At 40.5% G+C, this 27,574-nt stretch overlaps 2 protein-coding genes across 5 annotated transcripts; both read left to right on the forward strand.

Annotated features, from left to right (window-relative positions):
• Window positions 1-146: 146 nt before the first annotated feature.
• LOC119734869 (U7 snRNA-associated Sm-like protein LSm11) lies at window positions 147-4,124 on the forward strand. Of its 2 annotated transcripts, none has more exons than XM_038208474.1 (5): window positions 147-448; window positions 1,372-1,483; window positions 1,914-2,053; window positions 2,200-2,283; window positions 2,901-4,124. In XM_038208474.1, the coding sequence occupies exons 1-5, from the start codon at window positions 155-157 to the stop codon at window positions 3,936-3,938; spliced, it is 1,668 nt and encodes a 555-aa protein (XP_038064402.1). In that variant the 5' UTR covers window positions 147-154; the 3' UTR covers window positions 3,939-4,124. The 2 variants fall into 2 exon arrangements, with proteins under 2 accessions (XP_038064402.1, XP_038064403.1); XM_038208475.1 differs by having other exon boundaries at window positions 1,375-1,483.
• Window positions 4,125-4,240: 116 nt separating this feature from the next.
• Window positions 4,241-26,853, forward strand: LOC119734868 (diacylglycerol lipase-beta-like). 3 transcript variants are annotated; one of them, XM_038208471.1, is made up of 15 exons: window positions 4,241-4,560; window positions 10,796-10,933; window positions 11,615-11,807; window positions 13,032-13,318; window positions 13,951-14,041; window positions 15,013-15,272; window positions 17,188-17,202; window positions 18,827-18,956; window positions 19,115-19,198; window positions 20,270-20,422; window positions 21,304-21,431; window positions 23,209-23,277; window positions 23,421-23,493; window positions 23,998-24,287; window positions 25,463-26,853. In XM_038208471.1, the coding sequence occupies exons 2-15, from the start codon at window positions 10,839-10,841 to the stop codon at window positions 25,641-25,643; spliced, it is 2,049 nt and encodes a 682-aa protein (XP_038064399.1). In that variant the 5' UTR covers window positions 4,241-4,560; window positions 10,796-10,838; the 3' UTR covers window positions 25,644-26,853. The 3 variants fall into 3 exon arrangements, with proteins under 3 accessions (XP_038064399.1, XP_038064401.1, XP_038064400.1); XM_038208472.1 differs by lacking the exon at window positions 4,241-4,560 and adding an exon at window positions 4,668-4,838; XM_038208473.1 differs by lacking the exon at window positions 17,188-17,202.
• Window positions 26,854-27,574: the final 721 nt, after the last annotated feature.

Genomic DNA, 27,574 nt, shown 5'->3' on the forward strand with positions numbered 1-27,574 from the left:
AATTTATTGTAAACTTTGTATAGTTGAAATAAAATTAAATAATATTTGAATATTGTACATAATTATTTATGTGAATTAAAATGTTTAATACTTATTTTTATTTGTAAACAATTTATATTCGTGCAATAGTTTCTGAACTAATTTTATATTCAAAATGGCTGCGCCCATGACGTCCGAAAACATGTCTAATCCAAACAGTGATGAAGAATCCGACGAAACAGACCTCTTATCGCCGAATTTCAACCCCCTTAAAGCATTGTACTCGTCTAGAGTGCAATTGCCTTTCCCCAAAGCAACAATTTTCAACAATTTGCGGGAGTATGAACGGATTACAGCCGCGGGAAATCGGAGCGACGGCGGCGGCAGTCATGGGCATGGCAGTGGCAGAGGCCGGGGAATTGAAGCCGGCGGAGGTGGGAGTGGTGGTTTATCTTCTTCACGAAGAAAGGTAGGCAGAAAGAACAAAATGTTTCAGGGAAAGAATGAAGTATCCATAGGCCACTTCTTTGATTGTTTACAAAGGCTATGGAGAGTCGAGTGTATTTTCAAAGTTTTCTAACAAAATTGGAAATTTTTCTCAGTCCAAGATTCATGTGTTTTGAAAGTTTTTGCAATGATGGACGATGTACCCCGGACGATCATTGATTGAGATAATATTATATGATGAAAATTATGCCCCCCTCAAATTTTTTTTTTTTTTTTAAATTAGGAAGCAACCTTCTTTCCCTTTCTGTTCTGACAACTAACTTACATGACTTACCATGCTTATAATGTTAAAGGGAATATACATCATTTGCTTTTGCTGTAATTTTCAGAAATGGATGGAATTGGGGGGTTGGAAATATAAAGCAAATATAGTTACACTAACTTTTTGGAGGTTTTGGGTTCGAAAATGCTATAAAAACCAAGAAAAACGATCATTTTCCTATATTCTGGTTCCCTGACTCCATATAAGAAGAAACAGAGCAGTTTACATACTTTGGGGGAATTGTAAGGTCAGGGAACCAGTCTAGCTGGCTCGTACCCGTTTATAGGTTTGTAATCGATTGCAAACAAGTGCAATGGTCAATTGGGGCTAGTATTTGAAAAAAAGCCAGTTGTTTCCAACGCTGATCGGCCGATCAGCGTTGGAAATTGATACAAAAATACCACTTTTCTTGAAAATGACAGTATACCAGGTGCCATAATTTTACAGGATGCTTTAAACTGTCATTTACCAACATCCTGTTAAGGTATTTCGCAAAAACTTGGTAGATTTATTTTTCGATGTTTACAAATGTTGTATATTCCCTTTAATTATAACACCATTATTGACATGATCGATGCATCGTCTTAACATTCCTTAAAACCTTCCCTTTTTGATTCTCAAAGCAGAAAGTTGAAGTCCCTCTTGGGAGAGGTTTCCGAGCAACGGAGGAAATGCTTATCGACACCGCCAAGAAGAAACAAACCATGCTCAGAAATGTTCTCACCAGAATGTCAGGTGAGTCGTGTTGTTCTAAAATGTAAACAAACATTAAATCGGTAAAATACAACTTGTAAAACATTAGAGGTGTCCTAAACTACACGATTACCATTAAATCAATAAGAATCACAGGAGACAATCAAAATCAGAACATAAAAGTAAACTCCTCGTGTTCTTAAATCTTTATTCTTAAAAGTTTTATTTGCTTACATACAAGGTCAAGATTCTCATTTGAAAACAATTGAATTTGTGGGTTTTTTTTTTTAATATTTCCAAAGTTTTCACAGAACAATTTTGAAATTGGTAATTAAACAAGTCTTCTCTTCCAAGTTTGAAGTAATTCCTAAAGGTCAATCATTGTACAAGTGAAGTTAGACTAGTGTTATTGTTGTCATATTCTATATATCTTTTAATTAATGGAACCTCTTGTTGCTTCTCTTGTCAACAGAATTCTCCTCAGGGCCCTTGTCTGTGCTGTATCGCTGCATGAATGAACGCTGCAAAGTCCGTGTCTGCACCAGGTCCTTCAAGGGACTGCGGAGTATCTGCACAGGTTACTTGGTCACCTTTGACAAGTTCTTCAACATGGTAAATAATCATTGAGAAAAGAATCCATCAGCTGCCTTAAACTTTGCTCAGGGCAAATTTGCTTATCACTGGAAGTTTCAAGAGTTCTTGGTATCATTATGGACCCACAGCTGTCGACTCTGTAATTTTACTTCTTTTTTTTCCAGGCTCTGGTAGATGTGGATGAAGTGTGGAGGAAACCTTCTACTGGTCAACGATTTTACCATGAAGAGAAAATGACCTTTTCTAAGGTAGGGTTGTCAGTAGCTTGAGTAACTTCAGCTCCAATGCTCATCAGGAACTCAACATATAGAGCTGGAGCTAAAACTATGTTGTAGAAACTAGATTCTAAGAGGCTCTAAAAAAAACCGGGATTCTCTGTAGCTGTATCACCAAAATTATCCTTTACCCTGTATTACCCCAACCCAGATTCCATGGTATGAGTATGAGGTACGTTTAATAGAATCTGGGTTGGGATGATAGAGGGTAAAAGGACCATTTTTGTGATACAGTTACAGAGAGTCCCAGTTTTTAGGGCCTGTTAGAAATTTAGTATCTGCAACATAGTTTTAGCTCCAGCTCTATTGTCAAATTTCTGATGAGCATTGGAACTGGATTTATTCAAGCTAGGTTATCAGCATCTTGCTTGTGTGTGACATAAGGTTTATGAAACTAGTAAATTTGACTTCCATTCCTATTTAAAGCTCATTACATAAGTAAGTGGACTGATGTAGAAATGATTTGACTTGTTAATAAATAAGATTCATTCCAACAATGAGATTGTCAAATTTGTACAATCGTTGACTAAGATTAGGTATATGCAATTGACTTGAAAAAATTAATCTAAGGACTATTTTTGTTGTTGCAGATATTGAAATGTTCCAGGACACCTGTGTCAGAGGATTCAATGCAAAGGGTTGAATCAAGGACAGAGCAAGCAGAGGAGGGGGACCAGTCGAGAAAAGAAGGTAACACTTCTGAGAAGGGACCCCGGTTGTCTGAAAAGCATCACAGAGATGGAACCACAAAAGAGTCACCTGTGATACCCAAACTTAAAGACAGAGGACATGTTGGAACAAAATCATCTTCAATATCTCAGGGTGGAGATGGACGACGCTCGGAGAAGGATTCCAGGAGGCACAGACACAAAGACGAGGAGGAAGTATCAAAAAGTAGAAAAGGGGAGAAATCGTCGCACAAAGATCCAGTGGTGTCTGAGGAGAAAGACAGCAAGAAGTCCCAGGAATCGGACCTCAGTGAAGGCGACGGGGACGAAGAAATTGAAGATCTCCGACAGCGCCTCGCCGCCCTGCAAAAAGAACTGACCTCGCTCTCGGATGACAAAGGTGAAAGTGAAAGGAGGTCACCAAAGACGGATGTGACGACGGGAGACAGAGGAGTCACAGACAAACGGCTTGCTGAATTATACAAGGACTTAAATTCCTCTTCCGATGACGAGGGGAGAGTTCAGGCGAAAGAGATGGATGAAACGGTTGAAGAGACAAGAACCAAAAGCAGAGAAACTCATTCTGGAGATGGTGAAAGGACTGTTCCGTCAACAGCCAGCCAATGCCACCAACAAGGCAGCACAGTAATGATTGAAGGGTCAGCAGAGGTCGGAGTTCAGAAATCGGGTCAAGGCATCAAAGGAGATAGTTCAAAAGGAAGGGGCGATGGTCACCAAAAAGACGCGGCCCATGAGACCACAGAACAATCGATTAAAGCCCTGAGCAGTAGTACAAAGGTCAAACAGACTGAAAGCAAAGACAGTACTAGTGCAAGTATAAAGCGCGGCCGACTGAAGATAAAGGCCGAAGAGTTTCAAAGACGACATGTTAATCAGTTGTTCATCAGGGGCGATAATGTTGTGCTTGTTTCTGTTGATAGTATCTTGCTTCCAAAGTAGGAAGATAAATTACAATAAAACATGTTTATTTTTTTTATATTCATTCCAAATGAAATATTTGTGTTCTTTCTTTAACAGTACTGTTTATATTACAGGCATGATTTAGGGTTTCAAGGAACAAAAATTACAAATCTGTAACTGATAAGTAAAATCGAATAAAAACAACAGAAGTGTTGTCAGCACAGATGTTATCTGTCGATTGGTCTTTATTTGAGTACCATGATTAATTTTTCAATGATTGTTGTCTTCTGGATGACACCATTTTAGGCAGAATAATTTTAATGGTACATTGATAGGGACCAGTCCTTTCTTCAAGAGTTTCAGCAAGGATTTTTTTCGTAAAATTGGTAGGCACGTTCTGGGTAAATGTTCTTCAAGCTGTAAACCAGAGATTCGATATTCTGCGGAGAGCATGCCGCAGCGCAACCTTACCAAAACTTTTAATTTACGCGCGCGCGTGCATGATCCGGATATGGGTTACCGCCCTCTATCGGCATTATGGTGTCAGTGAGTGTCACTGTTATTATTTTGCAACGTTCCTACAAAAATAAATACAGCCGGTTTTACGGATTAGTTGCGGGAAAGGTGAATCCATCATTGACAGCTCTCCTAAATTTGACAGGTAACATATTTTGGTGGTTTGATTTCATTGAAATTAGGCGTATAATTTTACCTAAATTTACATGCAGCTGGCATGCAACTGAGTCATGTGAGTGTCGGTCACATCATGGAGAGACATGTAAGGTCACATTTCCAGCACACTGCAGATGGAGAAATGTGCAACGTGCATGACGTGCAGGGATAGCCTATATGGGACGTGTCCTGCTGCATGTCCTGTGTAAAATTATCTGTATCTGTATGCTACTGCACAATCACCTATGGTGGGGCTATCACGTGCAGGTAAGGCGCTTGTGAAGTTACGGGGCCCTTTTTGGTCTTAGAACTTAGAAGTTGCAGTGTATTTATCATTCTTAAATGACTTCTGCAACCTAATTATCGAGTGATCTGCCTTTAACGATATTTAGCAATGCATCTTGGATGGACAAACCATGGAGCTAGCTAGTCCGAAAATTTGGGACTCTCAATACTGTGTATGAGAGTCCCAAAACTTAAGGTATCCATATCATGCAAAAGTTTGTGCTGCATAATAAAACCAGTGTGAATCAAATTTGCAAGCTTCTTACTCACTACAGTTTCCTCAATAATCCCCGAAACTTCTGCCTCGCAAAGTTGCTGTTGTGAGCATTGCATCACCAAAAATTCAGCTTTTAATTCTAATTTTGCAGAGAGTTATCGAAATCCAAACGTGAGACATCACGTTGATGTGTACTGCAATGCATTGTGCATAAAAACTCCCTAGCTAGAACATTTTCATCTTGTAGATAAAGCAGCGCCCTCTTGTTGATCTGAGTGAATGTAGAATGTTTCATTTTTTAACAGAGGGCGCTGTGTTCATTTGGCTATCAATTAAAAAACAAGTAAGCTGCAGGGCACTTCCTACACCTACCCAGAATACATTGGGAATCACACACCCATTTCCAGAGCATGGAGATTGACGTGGATGGTTTTTGAACTGCCAAAAACTTGCCTTAAAATTGGATTTAAGGTCTCAAATTTCGCAGATGACATGCTTGCAACTTTATCATTTTGATGTATGTGTTGTGTGGGCATTAATTAGCCTAATGGTGTGTAAAAAAATGTCAGTAGTAATTTTGCACGTTTTTATGCACTCACGGTCCCAGTCTGGGAGCTAGCCTATAGCTAGCTCCATGGACAAACCAACCAGACAATGCATATGATGATATGTGCACAAAACCCAATCATTGCCAGTGGGAGACTTTTGAGATGTGGCGTTGGTGGCAGCAAACACACCGGTCTTTTTCCATTGTTTACATCATGTTTAAGCTTAAGCGCGCATGCTCAATATGACGGAAAAAAGGACGGTACGTGTGTTTGCTGCAACCAGTGTTTCATAGCTTACGCCTATTCTTTTTACAGGCCCCTCTTTAGTTTTGTTCAAATTAGAGTCAAACTTGTGGTTTTTTTTGTATCGGCCCAAAATAACTTCTGGAACCTAAAACAGACTTTTGTTAATTCTGATGACATTGTTTTTTGGTATATTTGAACAATATCTTTCAGTAGACACTACAGTGTGCTTGTAACGCATTTTACAGTTGATGCCATGTTCATCAATGCGGTTTTGCGCATTCAACGCAGTAACATTTATTTACAAATAATAATTCCATGTGCCTTCATCATGATGTCAATTGATGATCAGATTGATATAAATAAGTGAGAGGTTTGCGGTAACACCATGTGGAAATATCTCTTTTGTGAGTATGTGTGGTTATTGGGTTAACTCGACATTTAAGGAGAATGCCCAATGCCAGATTGAGATAAACACTGCACAAAAAAAATAACTTCAAAGCCTGGGTTCAGCGCCCCCGACATTTTTGCATAAACTGCCTGGATTGTTCATGTACCCAAGATACATTGTGAATATCAAAAAGGTTTACTTGCACACGATGGGTGCCTGGCTTCTCCTTTTTTAACATCTGGTTTCTGGGCAAGAAAATAAAAACCCAGTTTCCCGTCCCCACCCGCTTCTTTTTTTTCCCAAGCTGCCTCCTTTTAAAAAAATCATAAATTTGCAATACATTTTGCACATGTATTGTCAATAAAGGCCCAATAGCATTTGTCTTGTATAAATTTGTTTCCAACAAAATTGTAGCTATGTAGAAAAGGGTTATATTTGAAAACTAGTTTGTATTGATTAGCGAAATAGCCGAGAAAATTGAAGAATCCATCCGCCATTTTGGAAAATCTGCCATTGTGGAAAAAAAAAGAAGGAAAAAAGCTACATGTATGTAAGCTTGAACCCCACCTTGAAAAGTTACAGAACAACCTCTATTTTTGCGTAATAATATAATTGTCATGCCTGGTGAACTCGAGCGGATGACATTGTAAAACTGAGTACATACATGTATAAGTTTTGTATTCACGCTGTATGCCTGTGTACAATCATTTGTGTGTACAAACTGTTGCATACGAGTACCTTCAAGTACTATTGAAATACAGTACATCCTCAGTTCTGTTTGGCTTTGATTCTTTGAAGTGAACAAAGACTTACCTGTTTCCCAACAAAGTATTAGTTGAAAAGTGCCTTTTCCAGGCCCATTTCAAAGTTTTTCTCTCATTTGTTAAACTTGGTGTGGATTTTTATGCCCCGCGGTGAAGCCGAAGGGGCATACTGTTTCCGCCTTGTTTAAAAATGTTATTATGCAGCTTTATGGAGGCTGGAATTACGTATGTCACCTGCCGCGAAATGTTAGCCACGTACAATGTAAACAATTGTTATTTTTCCCCTTCTTATCTTGAAAATGGTCAGACATTAGATTAGTTTCCTTTCAACCAGACCTTTGAAAATAGGATAAGTAAACAATCCAAAACATAAAATCTTTGGGAATTTCATGCTGTTATGCCCCTTTAAAGGGAATGTACAACATTTGCTTTTGCTGCAGTTTTCAGAAATAAATCAATTTGGGGGATCAGTATGTTATAGCAAATATTGTTAAAATGACTTGTTTTCACCTTTTGGGCTTGTAGATGCTAGAAAAACCAAGAAAACCAATCATGTTTTTGTAGTCTGGTTCCCTGAGCCCACTTAAGATGAATCCGCGGAGCAATTTATAGACTTTGGGGAATTGTAAGGTCAGAGAATCAGTCTAGAAGGCTTGTACCCCTTCACAGGTGTGTAATCAATTGCAAAGAAAATGTGGAATAACTAATTAGAAAAAAATAGGAGCAGTTTTTGAAAAAAGTCAGTTTTCTCCAATGGCTGACCAGCGTTGGAAAAATACCATTTTTCTTGAAAATGTCAGCACACCAGGAGCCAACATTTTACAGGATGCTTTAGACTGTCATTCCCTAACAATTTAGTAAGGTATTTCGTGATAATTTGATCATTTCGTTTTGGGATGTTTGCAAATGTTGCATCTTCCCTTTAAAGGGAATATACATCATTTGCTTTTGCTGTATTTTTCAGAAATGGATGGAATTGGGGGGTTGGAAATATATAGCAAATATAGTTACACTGACTTTTTTGAGGTTTTGGGTTCGAAAATGCTAAATAAAAACCAAGAAAAACGATCATTTTCCTGTAGTTTGGTTCCCTGACTCCATATAAGAAGAAACAGAGCAGTTTACATACATTGGGGAATTGTAAGGTCAGGGAACCAGTCTAGCTGGCTCGTACCCGTTCATAGGTTTGTAATCGATTGTAAACAAGTGCGATGGTCAATTGGGGCCAGTATTTGAAAAAAAGCCAGTTGTTTCCAACGCTGATCGGCCGATCAGCGTTGGAAATTGATACAAAAATACCACTTTTCTTGAAAATGACAGTATAGGCCCTACCAGGTGCCATGATTTTACAGGATGCTTTACACTGTCATTCACTAACAGTCCAGCAAGGTATTTCAAAATGATTTGGTAGTTCATTGATTTTTGATGTTTGCAAATGTTGTATTTTCCCTTTAAGCAGAAAGGCTGACTGCTCTAACCGATCCCCGCCCACTGCATACATGTACATGTATGGGCAACATCATGTCTCCAATGCCGCACCGCATGTTAGAGTAATGGCAACATTACTTTTATTACAATCGGGTAAACATTGCCAACGTGACCAGCTGGCATACATACATTGCACAAGATATAAAGCTGTGACTATTATGAGTCTCTGTCTCTGTGGGTATTTAATCAACCATCAATAATGATTATGATTATGAACAAAATACACATTGACCTTGGATGGTGTGACGATACGCAGTGTGTACACATAGCCTAGATGATTCACACGCACATGTTGTATTAAGGTGAAAGGTGACATCTTTCTGCAGGTTTGATTTTTATGCTGCACGTCTGGACGTATTCTAATGTGTTAATATACTCACGGCATTTTTATGATAAGCATGTGTAGGCACATGGCTATTTTTGTGCAATCCAGCACAGTTTTTACGTTGCACATTAGTGCTTGTAAGTTGTATTGCACAAGATTTACATTGGATTCTCCCGTGAAAATTAATTTTTTTTGGGGGGGGGGGTATACAGAAAACATACATTTAGTGAGCATATGAAGAAAATGAGCTGTAGTCATAAATTGTTTGATTTATCCTACATGAATGTTCATTTCATTTTATTGCTAGTTTCATTTATTGTTTTTTGAATTTTGTTTTGTGTTGCTTTTTAGTGCCAGATGGAGATTATCCCCATTTATATTTTACTGCATGGCTTTACTCAGTGTTTGCAAAATCTGCTGAGGCACAAACAAATTGCCTTGAAAGGAAAAATAATGCATTCTGTTTGCTGATTTTTGTGTGTGCTGATGGGGAGTTCAGAATAGGCCATAATGTGTCCAAAAGTTGCTCAGAAAACCCGTTACCTAAACCGAATACACCAAATATTTAAATATTTGATCATCAAGGGAATATTGGCATAGCTTTTAACCGTTTTAAATATCGAAACAAACACTACATACATAAGTTGACTGTGATGGGCAATTCCACGGTTACTCACGTTACATTTTTGATGTACTTTTGAGTTTCCTTGGGCTGTAATTACCTTACTGAAAAGGTTCAATAACTGTTATCCCCATGGTACCGGTAGATAGAGTAGACCTAGACCTACCTAAGCACCAAAGATGACATCCAGAAAAATGTGTCATGTATGATAAACAGGACACACAAAATCGGTTACTCGCACTACATTTTCGTAACGTGAGTAACCGATTTTGTGTGTCCTGTTTATCATACATGACACATTTTTCTGGATGTCATCTTTGGTGCTTAGGTAGGTCTAGGTCTACACTATCTACCATGGGGATAACAGTTATTAAACCTTTTCAGTAAGGTACTTACAGCCCAAGGAAACTCAAAAATACATCAAAAATGTAACGTGAGTAACCGTGGAATTGCCCTGATGTTATTTTATTATAAAGTTGCTTTTGCACTCTTTATTGTCAGGTGCAGCTTTTTGGTCGACGGTAACTTTTGAAGTCGTTAATGGTTCATCGTTCACATCCTTTTAAAGGAGATTAAAGCCCTTTATAGTTACAAACTATGAACTGCAAAACAATCATGCACCCCATATTGATTGCTGCATGCAGAATTTAACCATGTTAACTGGCGCTCTTTTCATGCAATTTTTTTTCCCCACGCAGTTGTTGCTGGCAGTTTTAAATATCCAAATATTTGATCAAACACAGTTCTGAGTAATCGAATACTAAATTAATCGATAATGGACAGCACCATAATCCATCTGGCTAAAGCTGGCTAAAAAAAACATGAAGTTCCTGTTTGTACGCCCAAAACTGACCCAGCCCTGTGTGATTTTATAGATTTGTCAGGGAGTAAATACAATGTAATGCAGTGTAATACACTTGTAATACAATTGTAATACAGTGTAATACAATTGTAATACAGTGTAATAACACGTGTAATACAGTGTAATACACTTGTAATACAATTGTAATACAGTGTAATACAATTGTAATACAGTGTAATACAGTTGTAATGCAGTGTAATACAGTGTGATGTAGTTGTAATACAGTGTAATACAATTGTAATACAGTTTAATACAATTGTCAAACAGTGTAATACAATTGTAATACGGTGTAATACAATTGTAATACAGTGTAATACAGTTGTAAAACAGTGTAATACAAGTGTAATACACGTGTAATACAGTGTAATACAATTGTAAAACAGTGTAATACAATTGTAATACAATTGTAATACAGTTAATACAATTGTAATAATGCAACATGCATCATTGTTGAGTGTCTTGTTTGTTATATTTTTCAGACTGATGTTATTGACCCCGAATTGATGACAACCGTGGTCAACCATGCCGGCCCTGGTGTTGTTCAATCGACGTTGGCGAATCGGAAGCGATGACTTTGTTTTCCCCGGCATCTGGTCCTTTGTTTTTCGAATCATATGGTAAGAAAGTTTCATTCAATAGGGACAAAGGGAAAACAATGCCCTGCCCTCAGTCATAATCGTCAAATACGACTGGGCATACGTGACAGCTTCTTTTACTTCCCAGATGTGTCGGAACATCGACCAATGAAAGAAGTACATGTACATTTTGCTCATGAATATCAGGTGTAATAAGGCCCCCCCCCCCAAAAAAAACCTCTGCTTCCCGTTTCCCTACCTACCCTATCCGCTCCGTTCACAAGTACCCCCTCACCGGCAAAGAAAGTACAGTTGGGGGTTAACGACCGATGCCATCTTGCCTGACTGCAATTCATTTGCCGCGAATTCGAAGCGCAGCCACTGCGTGTACATAGTACAAATCCCCTGGTGTACGTGCGTCACACACAAGGAACGGTGCGCGTCAACTAGCGAAATGTCCCGCCTATGGGATGTCGTTGCTAGGTAAAAGGCCGCCCTCTTTCATCGGCGCACGGAGCCCATTCTGAAAGCCCCTACCCTAATTTTTTTATGGAAAAATGAGGGGAAAAAACCCGCAGACGCCTCCAAAAAAAATATCCCTACCTACATGTACCTACCCTATTTTCAAATGCCATGTTATCGAAAGCAGAACCTTTTTTTTTTTTGCCTAAGTGAATAACCCTGGAAGGTTTTTCAAACTAATTTTCATGTCTCAACCCACAGGCTAACCACTGTCTTTGTGGTCTACTCATCCCGCGTGTCCTTCCTGGATTGTCTGGGGAAGGATCTCCTACAGACCTACCTGATCGGTCTGATCACCATCCTGATCATCACCATAGTACTGGAGTTCATCATAGTGTACCTGAGTGCTCAGGGGTCCATATTTAATACCACACCCAGGCGACATCTCCCTTTGGTAAGAGATATATCTGGCTATTGCTGGTCCCCGAGGCCCAGCAAAACATCCTGTTAGTACCTATTTTACTGACTCACCGACCGACTAAGTGACTGTCACCTGTGAATTATGCTAGGTTCACACATTCCCGAATTAGTTATGAATACAACAAGAGTAAACTAGGAATTGAAATTGGTTTCCGAATCACCCCTGACAGTTTTGAACATATTCAAATTTGTCGGGGTGCTTCCCGATCTTTAGCGATCTTTCACCGAATAAACATAATCATCCCGAGGCTGCCAAGAACTATCCCCGATTTACTCAAGAATTGCTATTCACGGCGATTCAGCTTAAAAATTGGGGATGTGTGAACCTAGCATTAGACTTGTTGTATATGTAGGTTAATGAAATAGAACCGGGCAGTGCAGTCATATAGGATTACCCTGTAGCCAATGAATGGGCTCAGTCTGGCCAATTGTGAAGACCAGATGCATGAACAGCCATACTGAATCACATGAACAGAATTGTGTGCGCTCTTGACTTCGACTGGTCCTGGATCAGCTTCACTAGGCTTAGAGCCATTAGGCCCCCCCAAAAAAATAGTCGGTCTCTGGTCAGACCGAAGTTCCGGAATTGATGCGGCGACGCGTTTTGTTTTTGTTTTTGGGGTGGCTTTTTTTTTTTTCAAGCTTGAATTGTACAGACATTTGCTTTTGCCGTAATTTTCAGAAATGGATGGAATTGGGGGGTTGGAAATACATGTATATAGCAAATATAGTTACACTGACTTTTTTGAGGTTTTGGGGTTTTTGAAAATGCTATAAAAACCAAGAAAACAATCATTTTCCTGTAGTCTGGTTCCCTGACTCCATATAAGAAGAAACAGAGCAGTTTACATACATTGGGGAATTGTAAGGTCAGGGAACCAGTCTAGCTGGCTTGTACCCGTTCATAGGTGTGTAATCGATTGCAAACAAGTGCGATGGTCAATTGGGGCCAGTATTTGAAAAAAAGCCAGTTTTTTCCAACGCTGATCGGCCGATCAGCGTTGGAAATTGATACAAAAATAGCACTTTTCTTGAAAATGACAGTATACCAGGTGCCATGATTTTACAGGATGCTTTACACTGTCATTCACTAACAGTCCAGCAAGGTATTTCAAAATGATATGGTAGTTTTATTTTTTGATGTTGTATTTTTTGATGGTGTATTTTCCCTTTAATGTTCCTTCTCTGCCTTCTTCAGTTCTTGTACATACGAGTCTTTGTCTTCCTGGTGGAGATCGTCTTCAGCATCGTGGGCGCGGTCTGGGCCTTCAGGGAGTGGGAGTTTGATAAAACAGGCAGCTGTGACCGCGGCGTGGTCCACTTAATCCAGGCCGCCGTCATCATCAGCTGGATCATCTTTGTTGCTGTCGTGGTTGCTGTGGTGATCCTTCTGAATCCCTGGCACGACGCCGACGAGACGGAAGAGACAGACCACGAAGGAGAGCACACCATCGATCCTGCCGTCCAACTGAAATGGGAACAGAGGTAAGTTGGCTCGGTTATGGCGTGGTTTCTGACTCATTAGCATTTAGCAACCTTGAACCCTAAACCCCCCCCGGCCCTTTTTGCTAGGAACCATCCTCAATCCTCCAAAATTCTCCAAAATTCTCCAAAATTTGGCACTTGTGGTTCAAATGAAGGATACCTACTGCCTCAATCCTTCAAAATCCTCCAACAGCCCTGCCTCTGAAAATGCAGTCAGCCTCAATCCACCATAATACTCCTCTTCTTCAAATAACTATTAAGCCTCAGTCCTCCAAAATCAACCAATACTGAATAGCCATGTGCCCTCAATCCTCCGAAATCCTCCAAACCACCCTGAGGACTTTGGAGGATTGAGGAAGGTTAGAGTTATGTCCAAAACAAGAGGGGAGGTTCAGTGGTTCGAATCAGACAGTCAGGGTTCAAATCCAGCTGCTTACATATGTTTTATTCTTGGGCAAGATAATTCACCCCCACTTGCCTCTCTCCACCGAGGAATATAATCATCAGCATAAGCTGAGGGAGTAGCCTGCAATGGACTGGCACCCGATCCAGGGAGGGGTGTAGAAATATCTTGAAGGATGTAGGATGGTGTTGAAGGTTTAACGAGAGTTTGGTTTTTGCTTTCTTGTCAGATGTAAGATGCTTTGTTGCTGTGCAGGGAAGGACGCTAACTCCCAGGTGGCCTATGCAGAGGTGGCGGCCATCCTCTCCAAATTCTTCCATGTGAGTCTTGGATTGCTTATCAAATTCAGGAGGCAACTCATTTAATATTCGGGATAAAAGGCTCACCGCTTCAGGTATTAATGGCAGGATTCTGAAAATACATCTTTGTGTCCCATTTAACCTCGTTTTCAATTTTCTTTTTTTTTCATTTTGAAGGGTAGTTTGGTGTCTGTTTGGTTTTTATGCTAATGTGAATATTCATCTCCATGAACAAACTGTGATGTCATTCCACACATAAGCCTCAATGTTACAGCTATTCCAGCACAAAAAGTTGCTCCAATTTGGGATACTTTGCTGTCATAAATTTTCTCTTTTTTTGGGTGATTTGTTGTTGTTGAAGTAAACGGTAGTAAGCAAAAGAGCAACCCTTTCTCGCAAACGTTCACAGTGAGCAAATTTTGGGTTCACAATTTGATAGAGAACCCCTAAACTAAACAGTGTCTTCCTGAAATGACATCATAGCAACAACGCCCTCAGTTGTCCGGAAAAGCATGGACAATTTTCAAGGTTTAAAGAAGTGCACTTTTCAATGACATAAACCAAAAAGGATGTCAAATAGTTTTCATACATTTAAGAGGAGTAGAAAGTTGCACAAAATGTGTTCCTAAGAAAAAATCATCGCACGGACCCTTTAAGTCTGATGAACTTCATTGCAGAAAAATTCACAGGAAGTTATTCAGAATCTTGCAGAACCTGGACTGCAAATAATTCCAATTTTTGTAAAGTAACAATTCAGTAACTAAACATCAACCTCTGAAGAAGAACTTGTTAAGTTTGCAACGTCAGGCCACATTAATTTTTCAGATTTAAACATCAGCCCATCAGTTTTTGTTCGATTCGATGTCTCATTTAAATCGAGTATTTTGTCTTGCTAGAAATACTGATCACAATTTTTAACAAACAAATTTGTGAAACTCAAAAATAGCACGAACTGTACATCTTTATTTTGACTATGGTTCTGTTTCTGTCAGGGTCTGGACATCGTGCCTTCAGACATCGTGGCCGGCCTGATCCTCATGCAACTTGAGCAGGAGCGTCTGATGCGTGACGGGGAGCAGCCCAACCTGACGCGCCCCGCCGGCCCCTGCCTGTCGGCCCCCTCCAGACCCGCCATCGAGGAGGTCCCGCTGGCCCTGCACTACCTCCGCTTTGCCTCCAGCGCTTACGGCTGGAAGATGTTCCTGTTCAGTAACCTGTGCTGCGGGGTTTGCAAACTCTGCGGTCTCTGTCGGTGAGTCAAACGCACAGTGTTGTGGGCGAGATCATCGCAACTCTGGTCCACAAGTTAATCACAAGTGCGTTCACAAATACAGTCACATGTCCAGCCATAGGTCTGGTCACAAGTAAATCACAAGTCCATTCACAAGTGTGGGGATGCACAATAACAAAGGAATGCCTTTATGCACAGTCACATGCAGCTTCCCTTATTTTAGCACATGTCTATTGCCATGTATAGTTGAGAAGTAAAAGTAAAGTCTGTCACGAGCCAATGTGGCCCATCAGGCCGGCCTTTATCTCCGGTTTCAGTAGCATGAAACGACTGAGAATATTTCCATTCCCCCTGGACGGGATGCCAGTCCATCGCAGGTTACTCCCCAGCTAATGCCGGTACCCATTTATACTCCTGGGTGGAGAGGGGCAAGTGGGGGTGAAGTGGCTTGCCCAAGGACACAACATATGACCAGCAGCTGGATTCGAACCCTGGACCCTCTGATCGTGAGTCACGAACCCTAACCACTAGGCCACACACTCCCCCTTGAGAACAAGTATAGTTGAGAACAAGCTGATTTTGTGTTGTTCAGTTTTATTGATCTGAAAATACTTGTCAGTGTAAACTGACGTCGAAACTTGATTCTGCTTTGGGTCCCCTCCCCTGCCCTTAAAACTTCGAACTCTGATACAGCTGATATGTGTGGTGTTAAAGAATGGCATTACAGGATAGTGTTATTTTTATGAACAGAATATCATGCATGTTGTCAATGCAGACATCGAAAGCCACGGTTCATACAAAAAGCTTTGTCAGTAAGCGGGTTTGGTATTCCAACATAGACAGTATAGTGCACAGCAAGATTTGACGAATTTTTTTCGGGATAACTGCGGCAGATAAATGCACACAAGGCTATGAGGGACGCGGTAACCAAATCTGCATTCTGTGCAAATTTTCATGCAATCGAAAAGAAATGGAACTTTCTTCGCACACAAATTTTGACACACAAGACATCTAAAGACACTTCGCTGTCCAGATTTTTTTTTTTTAAATGTTATACTTCAGATCACGATCTCTTCAATTTTGCTGGTACCCCGCTATGGTTTTGCACGCATACGATGAAATTTTTATCGCGAAAGAACAATTGGCAAATGTGGATGTGCACATGTGCAGCTGGAATACTGAACTGGCTTATTGCCATTCATTATTATATTTTATGTGAAGCAAGGCAAGTGCTGTATGTGCATGTTTGCTCATTGACCCCTGCTTAATTCATTTTTGCTTGCACAATGCATAATGTCTTTTCACACTACCCACAAATATTCCTGTTGGATTCGGGTCCAAAACGGAGATTTGGAGAAATCTTTCACATCAGCAAGAATCAAAAATAGTTTCTACACGGGTCCTGGGGCCAATTTCATAGAGCTGCTTACGCACAAAATTTGCTTAAGCACAAAAAAGTCTTGCTGAATAAAATCAGGTTACCAGCCAAAACTCTACTCGATTATTATGTTAACTGGTTAAGTAAACAACAGCTATATACCAGTCACAAGCAATGCACCTTACATGGAGTTTTGGCCGGTAACCTAATTTTACTAAGAAATGCTTTTTCGTGCTTAAGCAAATTTAGTGCTTAAGCAGCTCTATGAAATTGGGCCCTGCACTCTAAACGGGTTAAAATCTGACCCTGGTCGGGACCAGGGTCAAGAGGCTTGACCTGGGTAGAAAATTGGGGTCTAGTGTAAAAAGACCTGTAGCTATTTAATACAATGTAGTAGCTGACAAATTATGTGTTTTGTGAAGTAGGCCTACTGTGCTTCTAACAGAAAACGTTTCGGATGGCATGCTTCCATTAGGAAAATAACAAGCAAAAATCACATTGCCGTTTTTTGAATGTTTTTTTTTGCTCTCATGTTTTTCACATTTTCCCATCACAAAGGAATGATCAAACACGGTGAGTAAAAAGTAAACGCATCTGTAATTTTTTTGTGGTGATGGTGCATTCATTTCATCCTTTACATGTAGTGGGTTAGCAGAGGTATTTCAAGTCCAGGAGCTGTAGACAAATTCGGCGACAGCTAGCTCGCTAAGATATTTCTGTTTGATGTTTCGTTTAAAAGTGAATAACTCAAGTATTGCTAGAAAAATAGCAATTTAAAAGCAGAATCCTTTTCTCAGAGTGAAACTGAAAAAATGGCACGGAGAGTGGACTTTTAAGGATTTCCCAAATTTGTACAAGACTTTAGGATCACACTTACTCAGATTTTTTTCCAAGACTGGGCCTTTTTCCTAGATTCGTGGAATTACTAACAAACTCAACATGCATCGGTTTATTTTGGTGGCATATTCTTTTCCTGAAAGCAACTCTTACATGTAGCATAGCCAACATGTGAACTGTGTGCTTGATAATGCTTGTAGTGCTTAGACATAGTGGGTAGATCGTTTGGAAGCAAGCATGGTGTGGTTTCATCTTGAATCCTTTTTTTGGCTAAGAGCCATCCTGAATAGAAACCAGCGACGTTTTCTTTTGTGTCGTAACTTTCAAGGGTCTTTAGTGTCTAGTCAACTTCCTCGTCCTCATTGCCACTGTCATTGCCTTAAGGCCGATTCATAATTAATGCGAATGATGTCAATGAATGAATGACGAATTACAGTTTAACATCTCAAGGCATTTGCTGCAAAATTCACCTGAGTTGAAATGTGTTCAAATTCGCAGCGTGACAACTTGCCCTGATGTCACAAATTCGTGTTCGCGTTTGATTTCACGCTGATTATGAACCGGCCTTACTACAAGAATCTGCAGCCGATTTCACCTAACCTGATGCAATGGCGTAACACCAGTTGCGCCGCAATTTCTTGCTCAAGTTGCGCAACATTCCACTCTGCGCAACATTTCAGTAATGATACATTTTACGAAAGTTTCAAAGTGCTCAACGTCCATGAGTTGTGTGAGCAGCAAATCATGTCGTAATTTACGTAATCATTTCAGATGGCACAAGTTATGGCATACTGACTTAAAACTGACTATTTTTACAGGCAAATTGTAATTGTCAAGTGGCCTGTCAAGGTTGATACAAGACGCTCACAACTTTGTGTTTTTAGTGAACGAATTGGTCCTCTACCCATGACAGACTTTGTAGAGTTGCTGCACGATTCCAAAGAAACTCGGACCAAAATATTTTCAAAATTGGGGGCGGAGGTGATTCAATGACTGTTTTGTGACTGAACACAGGGGTGTGAAATCTCAGCTTTAAAGCTGATTTCAGCTTTTTTTGTTTTGGATTTCAGCTTTTTTTCCCTCACTTGCTGTGTACAAAAGTATCGGAGATTTCCAAACTTCAGCTCTACACCTTGTTCAGCTGTTTTCAGCTATTTTTATCAGTGGTCACTCACACCCCTTTGAACAGTAATTATACATAAACAGCCGTCGTAAATGTTGTTATTATCCTCGTCCCAGATGTTTAAATTAGTTCAAATGTTGCACAGCTATGCCAAGTTCGTGAAAGTCCAAGTCCATACATTGATATTCTTGATCTCGCACACTTTTGATACTCTTGACCTTATTCCTACACATTCAGGTGCTGCAGTTGTCTGCGTTCAGATTACGGCACAGAGAAGGACAACTGTTGCGACTGTGACACGGCAGCCGTCAGACAGGTGACAGAACTGGACACGGAGGACATTGTATATATCAGCTTCCATAACAGAGTAAGGGGTCAGAAAAAGGTTAAAATGCCCAGGTCTCTGAATTTATGTATTTCCTTGTTTACAGAATTGACTTTTTGCAGCTATTCATTTCTACGATCATTGATTAGTTGATCATTGTATAATTTCTCAACTAAACGACGACTGTTTTTTTCCCCCAGATATATGAGATTCCCTTTTTCGTTGCCTTGGATCACCGGACTCAGTCTGTAGTCGTCACAATCAGAGGATCTTTATCGTTCAGGGTGAGCTCAAATTATCTTTGTTTTACAATCCCTGTTTTTAAAGCCCTTTGAACATTTTCCACATTTACATTGAAACTACATTCACCCAACTACTAATGCATGCATTTTGTAAAATATTAGCTCAATCACCTTTGTAAATGACCTCAAATTATAATCTCCCCTGATGGAAACAATTGACCTATCGCCGTTTGCAAGGTAGCCACGCCCCTTGGATAACCCTATTGAATTTTTGTACATTAAGTTTTGTTTGTCTCAGATGTTGCGCGTTCCGCGTCCATTTGTATATCATGTAATTGGACAATATTTCACAAGCTGCGTTGACGCGATTCTAACGCGATAGGTCAATTTCCATCCACCGTCTAGTGATGTTATTTGGTGAGGCCATGCCAGGGTTCCAGTGGTCTGAAAAAACACCTGGAATAATTATGGAATTTTGTTTTCAATTTCCAGGGAAAAGTCATGGAAAATTTGTAAAAATTACCAAAGTAGTGGAATTTTGTGAGGATCAATTTATTTTGAATTTTAAACTTTGTATAATTTAGCATTGGACATCTGATTTTTGTACCAGACAAAATGTGACAAACTTCGCGGATACAAGCATGTTGATTTCGAGAGACATGATTGCTTCGTCTTGTTATTTTTCTGTTTCTGATTAACACTTTTCAGGGAACAAGGCAAAGAATGTAGTATCCAGACGCCATTTCAGCATTTGTGTACAAAATCTGTGTAGTGTCAAGAACATTTTTTCAAGTATTTCCTGACAAAATTGGAAATGTTTCTCAGTCCCAGATTCGTGTCTTTTCAACATTTTTGCAATGACTGACCTTCATTAAGATGATACAAGTTTTACAGTTTGGATCTGCATTTTGATGAACTAGGTCGTGGAATTTCATAATTCTGTCATGGAAAGTCACAAATTTCATTGCCCTAAATGTGCAGGACTATGGATGTGGCCTCATTTACATGTAGCCTAGTAGTAATTGGTAGAACTTGGTGATAGCATCTTCGTCTGTTCACGAGCAGAGCCTTTGGAGAATTCATCGTATTTTCCCAATTGTCTGACTCCCGCAGGACGCTCTGACAGACGCCACGGCGGAGTCCATCAAACTAGACGTGGAGGGTCAAGAAATCTACGCACACAAGGGCATCGCTCGGACCGCCATGTACATCAGGGATAAACTAGAGAGAGAACACATACTGGAGAAGGCATTCCAGAAAGCACCGGTAGGTAGAGAAGGGGCGTGGCTTAAAACCCGAAAGGGGCGGATCCCTGTCTTATTTTTGTATGTCATTTCGAAGAAGATTCTTCAATTCTAGCAGGTTCTTAACGGCCCGTCTCAATTCATATCCGGGAAAAGTTCCGAATTTGTTTCGGGTATAAGTTGCAGGATTCTGAACAACTTCCCCGCAATCTTCCCGCAATGAAGTTATCAGTATTGGTGAGTCAAGCAGTTGCCAATGAATATTTCCCTGGAACATGTCTGAGACAAATGCAGAGCTTCTTCCGGACAAAGTGAATGATTCTACCCTCAACTTGTCCGCAACTCGTCCCGGATAGGAATCAAGACGGGCCCTGAGACATGATAACCAGATTTAAATTCATCTTCATCACTTTTATTTGAGGTCCCTTCAGATTTTTACATTGGAAGTAAAACTGAAAGATTTTTTCGATAACTCATAGGTTTAATGTCTTTTGGAGATCTCTGAAAACTTTCATCAATTTTACAGCACTTTTATTTATGTGTTATAATCTGTATGTGATTTGACATTTGTTTAATAAGCCAGTTCGGTTTCTCGATGAATGAGTCCAGGTCAAAGGTCATTCGGTATAAAATCGCTGACGTGATGATACGCGATTTTACGCTGACACCCATTCTGATTGTAATTAGCGCACAAGTGTCGTGCGCCCGTCTCCAGGCATGTTCATACGCCTTCGATTACCCCGTATAACCTGTGACCCATATCATTGTGCGCATGTGTAGTTGAAATACCCAAATGGCTTATCGGCAGATATTTTTTTAATAGACCAATTAGAGTTAGGCTGTCGCTCATGAATATGTATAGAATATAGTAAATATCTTGGGTTTTTTGTATTGGCTTTCCAGGATTATAAGCTAGTAATAGCAGGCCACAGTCTGGGAGCCGGCGCTGGGACAATCCTCTCCATCTTACTATGCAACACCTGGCCCGGCCTCAAGTGCTATGCCTTCGCACCCCCTGGTGGGCTCCTCAGGTAAGAACAAGAAACTTGCTTCATTGCTCATTGCAAAAGTCTTCCCTGAGCTCAAGAAATATCCTCTCAAATTCAGAACAATATGGAAACCTGTATTTTCAAAACACAATAATTGTCATTTCCTTTTGCTGAATTCTTTTTACTACATGTATGGCCAAAAAAAATAATAAGTCGGTCTCTGGTCAGCGCGCGCGTCGATTTTAATCATGCGCGTCAATCTTTTTTTTTTCCAAAATGTTCCGCGGTAGCTCCAACAGCGCCCTCTATTTCCGAACCTCCTCAATTTTTTTTACCAAAGAGCACCAAGGAATGGGAAATTGCACCAAGGCAAATGATCGACAGCACCAAGGCAAATTATGGAGGACACCAATGTACATGAGGACGTCTGTACAATCCAAGCTTGAAGAAAAAAAAAAAAAGCCAAAAAAAAAAAAAAAAAAAAAGCCGCGTGGCCGCGTCCATTCCGGAACTTTGGTCTGACCAGAGACCGAATTTTTTTTTTTTGGCCTAATAGGACTTATTGGCCTATCGCTGCAGAATCGCGTTAGAATCGCATCAGAATCGCGTCAGCGCAGCTTGTGAAATATTGTCCTGTACTGTGAATGACTGCACTATGACAATCCTAATTAGGGGATATAAACAGACGTGAATCAAAAGGATATTGATGTACGTTTACATGATGCTACAGCTGAAAAAATGTTACTTGTTTACAATATTTAATTTTTAGTTTAAGCAGTTCACGCCAGAATTATTTTTGGCATTGACCGGACCCAGGCGCGGGATTGTTTTCCACGAACCTCGATGCCAGACGGGTTCAGGCCGTCATCTGCGGGTAGCACACCCTGATATTTCCGGCCTAGCTCGTTGCTTGTTTAACCGTCATCCGTTCTGAATACCACATAACCTTTGCATGTGTACAGTGAACTGGTTGAGTAAAGATACTAAAACTGTTTCAATATATTGAATTCTTCTAGTGTTGGTACCCAGAAAACGATGTTGTTTGATTCTCATTCGCTCAAAACATGGCCTGTTGGATATTATCATGCAATAAGTAATTTGGAATACAGACTCCATGCACAAGCAGTTATCAGTATTCGCGAGTCAAGCAGTTGCCAATGAAAAATTTCCCCGGAACATGTCCAGGACAAATGCAGAGCTTCGTCTGGACAAAGTGAATGATTCTACCCGCAACTTGTCCAGAACTCATTCCAGATATAAATTCAGACGGGAAATTGTGCCTGCCTTGTGATGGATTTGTGATGGATTGAACTACAGCTCTGAAGCTGTGTTCATTCTTAAAAGCAATTTTAAGTAAATAGAAGATACCGTTTTAGGACTTGATCTACAGAGCTCGTATCAGGAGCTTGCGACACCATCAAAGTGTCTTTATCAACTGGCATTATCAAATGACATAACATCTCCGTGGACAATGTTAAAATCATCGCCAGGGAGGATGACCTCTGGAAACACAAAATCCGTGAAGCTGTAGAAATCCACAGGCACCGCCCCCATACGAACAGAGATGGAGGGTACGAGCTGGCCCACATGTACGACCGCCTCCTGTCGTGTGACCAAGCCTGGTCACGTGACGGGTCACGTGAGGGCCTCAACAACACCAGTTGATAAAGACACCGTGATGGTGTCGCAAGCTCCTGATACGAGCTCTGTTACTCAAGTCCCAAAAAGGTATCTTCTATTTACTTTATATAATAATGGGACTGGAAACGAACTTTGATGCTCAAAAATCAATTTTGTTTTTCTTTTTGCCCCACTGCAGTGCAGAGGGAGTAATCTACACAGCTGATTTTGTGACGTCCGTTTTGCTTGGGGAAGATCTTGTGCCCAGGTAAGAGCACATCCTAAAATGATGACACAAGTTTAACTTTGACAAGAAGTTCAGCGTGTTTATTTGCCCTGAAATTCTGAAAGACAACTTAGTAATCCTCCAAATTACCGCCTCTTATACCACCTTTGATTTTTTCTTTTCAGATTAGCCTTGGGTACTCTTGACGAACTAAAAAGTCGAATGATGGACATTGTCAAGCGATCAGACAGACCAAAGGTATGGCAGAATTTACAAAAATTTTCTGTAATTGTACTCGTACCTAAGCCAGCAGTTTTAACTGACTAAAGCTCGACTGATATTTTTTTATTGTTTTGTAGTGAAAAAAAAGTTAAGTATTTGGGTTTTTTGAGACCTTCGTCTTTTGATGACAGCTGAAACACATTATTCAAAACATTGGGCTGGACAACAATTGGGGGCGCTGTTCAGACTGGTCAAGTATGGACAACAGGGGGCACTATTCGTTGCAGATTATCTGTCAATAGAAAAAGATTTCAATATTTGGTTTTGCCCTTCACCGATGTATACTCGGCATTGTCTGAGGGCTTTACGGAAAAAATCTTCAAACTTACTCTTGCGTACTAGTGCAGACATCTTAACCACTCGACCACCGAGCTTGCTGGCAGCAGTGGACTGTTTCAAATCAAAAAGCCAGTATTAAATGCTCATCTTTTCAACACAGAATTTCATCAATAAAACAAAACTCTCCCTTTGCCCATCTAGTACCAAACCCTCTTGGGTGGCTGTTGGTGGACATGCTGTGGCTTCCCCGAGACCCTCCCCCATTCCTCGGACTCGGTCCACGATCACCCTACGGAGGACCCAGAGAGTAGACAACCCCTGATCAACAGCCAAGCCACGCCCAAAGCCCGGCCCAACTACACCGGGGCGACGGCGGTGACGGAGGGAAATAACGGAAGTACGGCCGGGGGTCAGTCTGATGCCGGGGGAAGGATTGAGCTGTACCCACCGGGCAGGATACTGTGGGTATCAGAGGACGATAGACCATCGAGGTATTAAAAGGTTGACATTTTCACGCACAGATTTGAGCAAGTTCGGGCCAGGACCATTAGTCGACTAGTCGTTGATTTCCGACGTAACTTACACCTGTGCACTTATAGCAACATGCGAACGTCTCTAGTCAAACGCTGGTCAAAATGTCATCGCAATATTTCTGGGTCCTGGCTCCCTGCCTGGCTGCATAGCACGGCTATTGGTTACCAGCGAAGCAACCATGCCCAGTAGGCTGGCTCCAAATAGTCAACTAGCGTAGTCAACCATCGTCGACTAGACAGAGTTCGGGCAAACTTTAGTCAAACTATGGTGATCCATTGGTCAACAACAGTTCGTGTGCGAACTTGCACTTAGTTGTTGGGTTAACAGACTCAACTCGATCACTGTTTTGAAATATTTTTTGAAATCTTTCTTTCTATTGTTGTATTTTTTTTTTTCTAGACTTTACTTTTCTTTGACTTTAATTCTCTGCAACTTTTCTTCTAAATGGTACTTGGTACAAACTTAAAAATTGGAACAAACGTCAACCCTGTTCCAAAGATGTACATATTACTCTGACGTCCTGATGACGTCATCAGGTGTCAAAATTACAAACAATTTTAGTTCAAAACGCGACTGACTGCCCTCAATTAGATTTCTTGTACAAAAAGATCAATCATGTTCGATCTTTGTAGTCATATGGACTGTTAATCAAATTTGTACGAACGCTCTTGCAGGGTTGGTTCATTTGTGCGAAGAATGACATTTCCTTTCCAGAGGGTTGCAGAGTGCAGACACCAAAATTGGAATAAAGTAGTTTTTTTAGTCTGGAAATTTAATTTTAACTTTGAACAAAGTAATTGACTGGAGTGGGGTTTCAACCTGCGACTCCTCGATTGCCGTTCCGGTGCTCTACCAACTGAGCTATCCAGCCCTATGTTGGCAGTTCCCCAACATTTGAAATTGAAAATTTGTGAGGAGTATGCATCTTTAAGTTCTCATTACAGAAATCCAACATCTCTTTGCCAGCCCTACCTCTTGTTATTTTCATGTACATTTTTTTGCTGAATTAAATCAGGTTGCAATTTTGTAATCTTTTTGTACTCTACCATCTGAGAATTCAATGCATTTTTCACAGTGGGGTTAATTTTTTTGAATTTCCCGGTTTTTGTCATTGATCCCCCAATAATCACAGGAGATCGATCTGCTATCAACCGTCCTACAAAATCAAGTGGGCGACGTGTCAGGATTTCAGCCACATCATCATCAGCCCCGCGATGGTTGGCGATCACATACCGGTCAAGCTGATCAGAGCCTTGGAAGAAATGGACGAGGCTTGCTGTGTCGGGCTCGACTCCAACGACCATCCTGTATGATGAAAAAAAAGTCGGGAGTTTTTAGAGGTCCGGCGAGTGCGGGTCAAGATTTATCTGCAGTGTTTAAAGTCCACAGACACAAGGTACTTAATGATATAGGCTCCGTGCACCAACAAAAGAGGGCGCGTTTTTACCACTTTTGAGAGCTCCATGGATTGGACACACAGTGTGCGTGAGAGCGCTGTACTGTACTGGTTGGTGCGCGAAGTGCGCACGACTCCCTGAATGTGCAAAAGCTATCAGCCACAGCGTCTTCGCGCGAGTGACAGTTGTCGTCGGCGCGTAAATACGTTCAAATTTAACCTGCAATGGTCTCACAGAATAATCCATGCCCCCAATAATTTTGGATCATTTGAAATACGTAGTGGCTGGACCGCGAACCAGTCGAGGTCTCTCCCAACTCTCCTTTTCTGGCCATTGAGGGGGTACTTGTGCACGGAGCCTATAAAGACTAGGGAAGACTAGTAAAACTGGTCTCAGTGTCCACAAAATTCTATTCTTATTGAATCTGAATGGCTCATCATGCATCTGGTCTGCACAATGGGCTGGATTTAGCCCATTCATTGACGTTACGGGGTAATCCTATACAACAGCACTGCCCGGCTCAGTCAGTCAGTCAGTGAGTAGGGAGAAAGAGAACGATATTGTGGCACTCGGGGACAAGCAAATATAATTAACATGTCAAAATTGAGCCGCATTCATATGTTCAACAGACTTAAAACTCGAGTGTGTTGTGTCTTGATGACGACTCGTTTTTCACCACTAGAGGGCGCCCTTTTCAATGCGCATTTTGTACCCACTTGGATGGAGAATTCTTACCACAATAGCAATACGTGTATTAGTGTGTATCAATGTGTGCACTTCTGCTTTCAAAAGGTGTATAAGTCACTATCTTCAAGCTTATTGAAGTTTTCTAAAATGGTGGTCAAAAGCAGCAACGTATCCTGAATTTCTTGAGTTAGGCCACTGTACATGCCATGGGTGCGTTCCACTTATGCCAAATGATGCAAAAAATTGAACAACTATTTCCAATTAGATAGTCACAAAGAGGGCGTAACAGTTGCGAAGGTTTGCACGAGTGGAACGCAGCCCTGGCAGAATTATGGATAGGTCATGTGACTCTTTGCCTAGACTTCATTGGTTGATGGCTTCGAACCTATTCATGCATATTGACGATTACCTTTTCTTTAATTCTAAGATTTACAGATTTGAAATAATCTTTGACCATCATCTGATACAATGAACAGTCAATTTTTTTTCGTCCTGTCTGCTTACGGAGTGCAAAAAATCTCATTGTAATTTGTAAAAGTGTAGATATTTTCAGGGCAATTTTGATACTCAATCAGCATTTTCAGGATTTCCCACACATTATGTGGAATTCAGTTCTCAAGAAAAACAACTCAAGGACATAATAAACTTAGAAAAAGATGTTGGCTTGAAAACTCTTAGTAAGTTTTTAACAATATCCAACATCAAATAGGGTAGCAACTTTGGATACGACTCATATGCCTATAGGAACATGTTTACATATTTGTGACACTCTCCACAAAAAAGGGTATTATGTTATATACATGGTTGGAAAGCCCATAATGTAAGCTTTCATTTGGTATATAATAGAGCTCCATAGCCCCTCCCGTTCTGGAGATATGACGTATTTGCATATTAATTACTTCCTTGGAGTTCAAATTACTGAAAAAACAGGCTTTGAAATAGCTGGCTCTGTTGTAGATTTGGGCACGATGCACTCGCAATTGTCATTTTGTCCCACTTAATTTATCGAAATCAAAATTTCTGTGAATGAATCCTGACAAAAAATGGAAATCATATTTTGACCTTCTCAACGTTGAGCGGATCGTTACATGATAATGCACAGCATTAATTTATAACTTTTTTTTGTAGAGTTGGTCACATTTGTAAACAATTTTTTTGTT

This window comes from Patiria miniata, unplaced genomic scaffold, assembly GCF_015706575.1.
Source record: "Patiria miniata isolate m_02_andy unplaced genomic scaffold, ASM1570657v1 HiC_scaffold_28, whole genome shotgun sequence".
In the NCBI taxonomy this organism is placed as follows: domain Eukaryota; kingdom Metazoa; phylum Echinodermata; class Asteroidea; order Valvatida; family Asterinidae; genus Patiria; species Patiria miniata.

Coding starts and splice junctions, on each gene's coding strand:
- LOC119734869 (XM_038208474.1), top strand. CDS start 155: ATGGCTGCGCCCATGACGTCCGAAAACATGTCTAATCCAAACAGTGAT. Junction 1,484..1,913: donor TGTTCTCACCAGAATGTCAG/GTGAGTCGTGTT, acceptor TCTTGTCAACAG/AATTCTCCTCAGGGCCCTTG. Junction 2,284..2,900: donor AGAAAATGACCTTTTCTAAG/GTAGGGTTGTCA, acceptor TTGTTGTTGCAG/ATATTGAAATGTTCCAGGAC.
- LOC119734868 (XM_038208471.1), top strand. CDS start 10,839: ATGCCGGCCCTGGTGTTGTTCAATCGACGTTGGCGAATCGGAAGCGAT. Junction 23,494..23,997: donor AGCGATCAGACAGACCAAAG/GTATGGCAGAAT, acceptor TTGCCCATCTAG/TACCAAACCCTCTTGGGTGG. Junction 24,288..25,462: donor GAGGACGATAGACCATCGAG/GTATTAAAAGGT, acceptor CAATAATCACAG/GAGATCGATCTGCTATCAAC.